The sequence below is a fragment of the Eleutherodactylus coqui genome, chromosome 8 (genome assembly GCF_035609145.1).
Source record: "Eleutherodactylus coqui strain aEleCoq1 chromosome 8, aEleCoq1.hap1, whole genome shotgun sequence".
Taxonomy (NCBI): domain Eukaryota; kingdom Metazoa; phylum Chordata; class Amphibia; order Anura; family Eleutherodactylidae; genus Eleutherodactylus; species Eleutherodactylus coqui.
In genome coordinates this window covers 46,231,537-46,240,275 of record NC_089844.1, presented here as the reverse complement: position 1 = coordinate 46,240,275, position 8,739 = coordinate 46,231,537, and the positions used below count along the sequence as shown (strand labels likewise).

At 54.8% G+C, this 8,739-nt stretch overlaps 1 protein-coding gene across 1 annotated transcript; it reads right to left on the bottom strand.

Annotated features, from left to right (window-relative positions):
• Positions 1-1,293: 1,293 nt before the first annotated feature.
• On the bottom strand, positions 1,294-6,434 carry LOC136577870 (armadillo repeat-containing X-linked protein 2-like). Its single transcript, XM_066577792.1, has 4 exons — positions 6,239-6,434; positions 5,674-6,135; positions 2,929-3,003; positions 1,294-1,949 (listed from the first exon to the last, which is right to left on the bottom strand). The coding sequence occupies exons 1-4, from the start codon at positions 6,432-6,434 to the stop codon at positions 1,294-1,296; spliced, it is 1,389 nt and encodes a 462-aa protein (XP_066433889.1).
• Positions 6,435-8,739: the final 2,305 nt, after the last annotated feature.

Sequence of the window (8,739 nt, the reverse complement as noted above, 5' to 3'; positions counted from 1 at the left end):
AACCATTATAAACATTCCCTAATGGAAAACCTGCGAAGAGGACCTTGGAGCCCCTCCTACTTCTAAAAATATCCTGTCGCCTCAAACCAACAAAGGAAATAGCTGTCCCGGTCACCAGCCGCAACTTGGCTGGCTCAGGCGACGCTATTTCCAAAACCTTCTTCCTCCCGCCGCCGGTGGCAGACTCGGGAGCCCAAGCAAACTCCCCATTAACCTCCGGCCGCCGTTTCTTCCCGACCCCGAGGCCGGCTAGCCACCCCTGGCTAGCCTCTCCCACCGACTATCAGGGCTCCGCCCTGTAACCCAGGAGGCGACAGGCCACGATTGACCAAATACAAAAAAGGGGGGAAGGGGCTATGTAGCCCCTGCCTTCCCCCACTAACCTTCTACACGGGCTCCAAGGGCCCCTCCCCCTCCCCTGCTGCTATGACGAAAGCCCTTTCCCGTGATCCCACCCCTCTCCCCCCCTGGGTTTCTTCTAGGGCGGGCGGGCGGGACTCTTCTAACTTCAGCTTCTTTCTTCCTCTTCTTCTGGACGCTGTAATGGCCTTTCCCTGCGCTAACCCCTCTATTTAACCCCCTCTTCCTAAGCTCCGCCCCCTCCCGGCATCCTCTACTCTAATTAACCCCCCTCCTCCCCGTTAACCCTATCATGCTGCCTTCCTCCTACCGCCCTGCGGGCTTCCGGCTCCGGCAGACCTTGACCCGGGTATAACGGAGTCGTATGCTGCTATGACCTACCCCTTTAAATCCCCCTCCCCACCTACCATTACCCGAACAGACCACCGACACCATCTGTTGGATAAAATTTGGCCACAGCAGCCAATTTATTAAAACAAACAACATTAACATAAAATTTTTTAAACGCATTTCCTTTCAAATATATCATACACCATTATAACCTCCTAACCATTATAAACATTCCCTAATGGAAAACCTGCGAAGAGGACCTTGGAGCCCCTCCTACTTCTAAAAATATCCTGTCGCCTCAAACCAACAAAGGAAATAGCTGTCCCGGTCACCAGCCGCAACTTGGCTGGCTCAGGCGACGCTATTTCCAAAACCTTCTTCCTCCCGCCGCCGGTGGCAGACTCGGGAGCCCAAGCAAACTCCCCATTAACCTCCGGCCGCCGTTTCTTCCCGACCCCGAGGCCGGCTAGCCACCCCTGGCTAGCCTCTCCCACCGACTATCAGGGCTCCGCCCTGTAACCCAGGAGGCGACAGGCCACGATTGACCAAATACAAAAAAGGGGGGAAGGGGCTATGTAGCCCCTGCCTTCCCCCACTAACCTTCTACACGGGCTCCAAGGGCCCCTCCCCCTCCCCTGCCACAGCAAGTGAGGCTCGACCACCTTGAGCCTGCGCCGCCCCCCACACCAATAGCGCCCGCTCAATTCCCTCCTGTACTCCTTCCGTCCATAGGTCAATGCCGATGTCATTTAAGTGGACGCCGTCTGACCTCCAGTAATTGCCGACCCCTTTCTCCAGGTCTATATGTCGCGCTGCTACCCCCCCTTTGCTGCCCAGGAACCGCGACACTTCCCTGTTGAGATTCACTCTTGCTCTGTTCAGGCCCTTCTCCGACTGCGCCCCCCTCCAAACTTTCCTAGGCACGATTTCGGACCACACTACGACCGTCCCCGGGTATGACGCTTGCAGTCTAAGACAGTCATACCTTATGTCCCTTGACAGGTCCCTAAACCTCCTTTTTCCCAAATCGTTTCCTCCCACGTGTATGACCAAAACCTCCGGCGCCCTATCCCACCTAACCCGCCTTTCAACTTCCTCCAATACGCTGCCCCAAGTCATCCCTCTAATCCCCATCCATCTCACTATCGCCTCACTCTTCTGAAACCGTAGCTGCCTCCCATTCGGCCGTACCCCCGCTCTCTCTGCTCCCCAAAAAACATAGGAGTCTCCCAAGATCCAAACTAATGCTGGACGACCATCTGTAAAATAAACAGCAACAATACTATATTAGCAAACCGCCATTATGACCCCCCCCCACCCTCCAGACGACCCCGCCTTGAACTTAAAGCAGGTGGGGTCGCACGTATGATTTAAAACGCCCTGACTCCCACCGACCTATCCTCTTCACTGCCTCCTCCCCCATACCTCTTACTGACGCTTCCGTCGCCGCCCCCACCCGAAATGAGTGAGACCCGAACTGTGTATTATTAAAACCCGCCACCTCTAAGGCCTTCTTGAACACCGCTATAAACTGAAAACGCGACAAAAATTCCCCGGTCTCGTGCCGCAAAAATGGGCCCGTGCGAAAATTTAACCCTTTGCTATACTGCTCCCAGGCACTCAGAGGGCACATACTGGCCCCCGGCACCTCACCCAACCGGATCACCTGCCCCCGTCCTTGCTGATCCGTCTTGGACCGACGGATAAGCAAGTCCAACCTCCCGTCTACCAACCGCACATCCTCCGCCTGCAGGCCGCCCCCCACGGTCTTGCTAGGTGACACCAATTCGCTTACCCGTAGGGCCCCGAAAAATGCAAATGAAAAAGCCGCCCTAAACAACCGCCGCTCGAACTCTTTTCCGCAAACAACATCAACCGCCTCCCCTAATTTCTCCAAAACATCAAATGATACCGGTCGCCTAGTGTCCTGTCTCCCCTTCCCTCTCCTCAGACCCTTCAGCGCCTGTTTTACCAAAAAATTTTTTGTCGCGTCCTCCACCCCCCGTATTTTAAACCCAAAAGCCACCCCCGCTATAAACTGGTTCACTTTTGCCACTGACCGACCCAAATCTGCACTCTCTCCCAACCAACTCAACAGCAAGCCCACTCTATCCTCCTCTGAACGCTCCCCTCCATGCTGCCTCAACCATTCTTCCCACTCGCTCCACACTGCGCAATATGCTGCCCTAGTCCGCCGAGCCAGTGACCGTTCTATCAGGCCCCCCACTGCTCGCTTACCACGTTCCAGATTCGAGACGGGCACTTCCTCCCCTCCTTCTCCGCACCCGGCGCCAGTGTCCGGAACCGCTCCCACTGAAAGCGAGAGAGAGCATCCGCAATTGAGTTCTCGACACCTGGAACGTGTACCGCTACTACCCACATGTTTAATGACAAGGCCTCTAGCACCAACTGACGCAGCAGGTTAACCACCGGGGGGGATGATGCAGAGAGGTTGTTAATCACCTGCACCACCCCCATGTTGTCGCAGTGGAATCTTACTTTTCTATCACGAAAGTGGTTACCCCACAGTGTGATAGCCACTACTATTGGAAATAATTCCAATAGTACTAAGTTCCGAACTAAGCCTTCTTGCTTCCACTGCTCCGGCCATTCCCCCGCACACCATCTACCTTGAAAATAGGCCCCAAAGCCTGCGCTCCCTGCTGCATCTGTATAGAGCTCCCAGTCCACGTTGCTACTGACCTCCCCCATAATTACCGACCTGCCATTGTACTTCTCTAAAAAGGCGGACCAAACTGCCAGGTCCGCCTTGTGACTAACTCCCAAACGGATAAAGTGATGAGGGGCCCGAATCCCTGCTGTTGCCGCCGCCAACCGTCTACTGAAAACCCGGCCCATGGGCATGATCCTGCAGGCAAAATTCAGCTTGCCCAGCAGTGACTGCAGCCCTTTGAGCGTGATTTTCTTCGCCACCCGCCCCGCACCTAATTCCTCCTGCAAGTTTCTTAATTTTTCTTCTGGTAATCGGCACTCCATTGCCTCAGAGTCAATGGTGATGCCCAAAAAACTTAAACAAGTTGTGGGCCCCTCCGTCTTTTCCGGTGCCAGAGGCACCCCGAACCGTTTGGCCACCCATTGCAAGGTTCCCAGTAAGTTCGCACAAACTGGCGAACCCCCGGGCCCTACGCACAGAAAATCATCCAGGTAATGAATGACCGACTGCACTGCCGCCGTGTCCTTCACCACCCACTCTAAAAACGAACTAAACGCTTCGAAGTATGCACATGAGATTGAGCATCCCATGGGCAAACAACGATCCGCAAAATAACTCCCTGCCCAAAAACACCCCAACAACCTCACACTTTCTTGTGTTACTGGCAGCAAGCGAAAGGCTGACTCTATGTCAGCCTTTGCCATCAATGCCCCCCTTCCATAGTTCCGAACCCAATGAAGCGCCGCATCAAACGATGTATACACCACCGAGCATAGCTCGGGGTCTATTCCGTCGTTTACAGACGCCCCCCTTGGGTACGATAAGTGGTGAATAAGCCGAAATTTATTCGGCTCCTTCTTCGGTACCACTCCCAAAGGTGACACCACAAAGTCTTGCACGGGTGGCTCTTCAAACGGCCCCGCCATGCGCCCTAACCTAACCTCTTTCATTAGCTTCTCCGTCACCACTTCCGGATATTCTAACGCCGAACGTAAATTTTTTAACGAAAAGGGGACCCCATGAACCGGAGGCGGGATGTGAAAACCATCCCTAAAACCCTTAAACAATAACTCCGCCTTCTCTCTATCCGGGTACCTACTTAGGTACGGTACCATCTCTTCCAGAATCACTGGGGTCATCCCTTTTCGCAAAACCCCCTGGACCTTTTCCCTTTCCTTTCTTGAAACATCTGGCAGCCCCGTGAGACCCCTCGCCGCAGTGAGAGCAGGCATGACGGAACTTGCATGTTGCTCCGAACTTGCACTGACCCTCGTTGTACTGCCAGCAGTACCCGGTCCTACTCCCCCCTGCTGAACCACCCTGCCCCCCGGCTGAACTAGAGGCCGAGCCGAAGGACCCGGCACTGCCCTGAAAGGGCTGACCGAACCGCGCGGGGGCCATTACTCTCAACCATAGACCTATATCTTTGTGATCCCATCTGATCGATGGGCGCACTGCCTTACGCTGCCTGAACTGCTCATCATAGCGCAGCCAGGTCTGTCCCCCATACACTCGATAGGCCTCACCAATGGAGTCCATGTAACAGAAAAGGCCGGAGCAATTGTCCGGCGCTTTTTCTCCGATTACGCTCGCTAGAATGGCAAACGCCTGCAGCCAGTTCGCGAACGTCTGGGGTATAAGGCGCCACCTACGCTTCTCCTCCTCCTCTTTTTTAAACTCAGTCCGCTTTCCCTTGTCTAAATTAAATTTTTCCAAGGGTAGGAGGGAGAATATCTCGACATATTCGTCCCTCCAAATCTTTTCCCTCACCTCTTTTTTTAGGTGGGCCCCCAACGGGCCCTCAAAGCAGACGTAGACCTCGCCTTTTGCCTTATCGTCTAGCCGCACCCCCTCCCCGTCCTTTTCTGTCTGGACCGCTACTGCCACCCCGGCCGATCCCCCTGACTCCAACGTACCTGCTGCACCCCCCACTTGAGAGATTTCCCCAGTGGATTGTGCCCCCGTCTGTAACCCGCTCGTGGACATCTGTCCTACCAGCGGGGCAGATTGTAACACCCCAACCGCCTGTCCTACCCCAGTCCCACCAGCAAACGGTCCTCCCGGTCCGTCCCTAATGCTGGACGACGCACTGCATGGTGAGTTCCATGCTGTGACAGGCGACGGAGCGTAACCTACCCCCTGCCTTCTCAGCAATTCTAATACCACCCCCAGCAATGCACCTGCTTCGCCGCCTACCCCTAGCGCGTTAGTTAATGCAGCGCTACCCCCCGCAAATACCCCACTACTAGACCCCGCATGCGCCACGCGGCTAACATTGCTGGACACACCAGACATAGAGCATGACTCACCTGGCTGCGTAGGGGCTGTGGACCCACCAGCCGCCGACCAGTCTTGCCGCTGTTCCTCCTGGACTCTGCTAACGCCGGGCTGTGACCGCTCTGCTGGGACCGCAACCGCCTCCAATCTTCTTGGTGCCGAAGAAACATAGGCCACCTCTGTCGCCGTCGCACGCCTTCCGGATGACTCCGCCGCCGGGCCCCGAGAAACCGCGGGCCGCCCGTCACTTGAACTGTTGCAGGGCTGCTCCCCCTCCGATGCACCTCCGGGTGAGCAGCCCCCGACCCCTTCCAGGCTCTTTGCTTTCTGTGCAGCGCTTGGCCCCGCCCCCCTCTCAGCACGGGGCCTCCCGCTGCCCGCCGCACCTCGTCTTTTGGCGGGAGTCCTCCCCGCCCTGCTCCCCCTGCCTGTTGGTGTTGCCGGGGGGAGCCTACTACGGGGGGGGGGCCGGAGAGGCACTCCGCAGCCTCTGCCTGCGTGAGGGAGCGTGCTCGGGGCTCAGTCTCTCTGGTGCACGCGCCCTCCGCGGCCGCTCTTTTGCCAGCCCCGCTGGTGCTGCCGCCGCCGGCCCCGCACCTGTCCTCCGACTCCGGACCTCTGCAGCCGCCTCTGCACCTCCCGCCGCCTCCGCTCGAGCTCCCGCTGCTCCTGCTTCTGCCGCCGCTGCCGTGGATACCGCCGCTGCTCCCAGGGCTTCACCGGAGAGCTGGACAAGCCAGTCCAGCCCCCTTTCTTCTGCCTCCGCCCGGATCTTCTCGAGGATCGCCTCCATCTTCTCCCGGTAAGTGGCTGGTCTTCGGGCTCTTCTTTTTCTTTTCTTCTTCTTTGGGACTGCCTCCGCTGCTTCTTTTTCGGCACCTCGGGTCTCCGGTCTTCAGTCTCGCTGCCGTCTGCCGCGCTCTTCAGCTCCGCCGGGCACCTCAGGTCTGCTGGGCTCTTTGGGACTGCTGGGCTCTTCGGTCCGCTGGGGTCTTCGGTCCGCTGGGCTCTTCGGTCCGCTGGGCTCTTCGGTCCGCTGGGCTCTTCGGTCCGCTGGGCTCTTCTAACTTCAGCTTCTTTCTTCCTCTTCTTCTGGACGCTGTAATGGCCTTTCCCTGCGCTAACCCCTCTATTTAACCCCCTCTTCCTAAGCTCCGCCCCCTCCCGGCATCCTCTACTCTAATTAACCCCCCTCCTCCCCGTTAACCCTATCATGCTGCCTTCCTCCTACCGCCCTGCGGGCTTCCGGCTCCGGCAGACCTGTATGGATTGTGAGGTGCAGCTTGGAGTAGTATGGATTGTGAGGTGTAGCTTGGAGTAGTATGGATTGTGAGGTACGGCTTGGAGCAGTATGGATTGTGAGGTGCGGCTTGGAGCACTATGGCTTGTGTGGTGCAGCTTGGAGTAGTATTCATTGTGGAGATCAGCGTCTGGGTAGCCTTGGCATCATGCCGACACAGGCGACATGGGAGTATTGGCAGCAGCACAGTTTGAAGGAGGGTCTGAGACGGCAATAAGTTCTTGGTAAACTCACATTTCCATCTTCGGGGTTATTTGCATTCCTTATTCTTTGATGTGTCTGGGTGCAGTAATGAGCGGTGATGGAGATTTCGAGTCATCGAGGCCGCTCGCAGCGCGGCAATCCTGTTATCCTGCATTGTTCTGCCCACATGTCTTTACTTCTCTAAAATATCATATTTCAGTAAAGTTAAATGATGGAGTGAAATCTTCCAGGGTTCATTCTTGGGGTTCCATCCGGGATAGAATAGACGTTCATTGTTCACAGTCTAATAGGCTGCTGTCAGAGGCTGAGTAGAATGCACTATAAAAGTAATGCAGTGTGCTATCCTAATGAATGAAGGATCCCATCTTTAAGTCCCCGTAAGGGACTAAAAAACAGAGTAAAAAAAAAGTGCAATAAAGTTTAATTTAAAGAAAAAAAATCCAGTTTAATAAAATATATAAATTTTCCCCCTAAAAAGCCCTTTATAAATGAATAAAATACTCCAAAAAATTGGAAAAAAGCAGCACATAATAAGTATTATCGCACTCATCACGACCCAGACAATGACAATATTTTGTTATTTATCGTGCATAATGAATACCTTAAAAAGTATTTTAAAAACTAACGCCATAAAAACTACAACTCTTCCTGTAAAGCACAAGCCCCCACAGAGCCTCAATGCTGGAAAAAGAAAAATGTTCTTGGTCTTAGGGCGCATTCAGAAGACTGTATATCGGCCAAGTATTCACGCCGGCCGATATACGGCGTCTCTCTCTGCGGGGGGAGGAAGCTGGAAGAGCCGGGAGCAGTGCTCTGAGCTCCCACCCCCTCTCTACCCCTCTGCACTATTTGCAACGAGAGGAGGCGGGATGGGGGCAGGGCTAAGTTCCAGGAATTAGCTCCACCCCATCCTGCCTCTCCTCATTGAAAATAGTGCAGGGGGGTGGAGAAGAGGCAGAGAGGGGGCGGGAGCTCAGAGCACTGCTCCCGGCTCTTCCAGCCTCCTCCCCCTGCAGAGAGGGACGCCGTGTATCAGCTGGCGTGAATACCCGGCCGACATACGGTCGTCTGAATACACCCTTAGAATGCGGTGATGTAGATTTGATTGTTTTTCTTTAAAAACATGTTTTTATTGTGCAAAAATAGAAAAAAAAGTCTATAAGCTTGGCACTGCAGTAATTTCACAGATCAGATAAGAAAGTTATCATGTTATTTTTACCAAATGGTGAACGCCGTAAGCCCAAAAACAATGGCGGAATTTCTGGGGAGATTTTCCATCTACCCCACAATTTTTTTAATAAAAGTTCTACAACCCGTTATAAGTACCCCGGAGTGCTGCCATTAAAATATACAACTCGTTCCAAAAACCCTAAGGCCGGCTGCACACGAGCATGACGGGCTCCGCCGTGGAATATTCCGTGGCAAAGCCCGTCACGGCGCCCCCCAGAGACCCCATACTTACCAGCGGATCCGGTGTCTTCGCTCCCGCATGACGCTTCCCCGCCCACTGCCGCCGTGTCACATGACACGCCCACCGCGTCACATGACGCGGCGGTAGGCGGGAAAGAGTTTTCACGCTACCTTCCGCTGTGTT

Excerpts from the sequence above, each read along its gene's own strand:
- LOC136577870 (XM_066577792.1), bottom strand. The coding sequence starts at position 6,434 with ATGGAGGCGATCCTCGAGAAGATCCGGGCGGAGGCAGAAGAAAGGGGG. Across the intron at positions 6,136-6,238 it reads GGTCCGGAGTCGGAGGACAG|GCAGAGGCTGCGGAGTGCCT; the intron begins GTGCGGGGCCGG and ends TCCCTCACGCAG. Across the intron at positions 1,950-2,928 it reads CGTCTCGAATCTGGAACGTG|ATGGTCGTCCAGCATTAGTT; the intron begins GTAAGCGAGCAG and ends TTTATTTTACAG.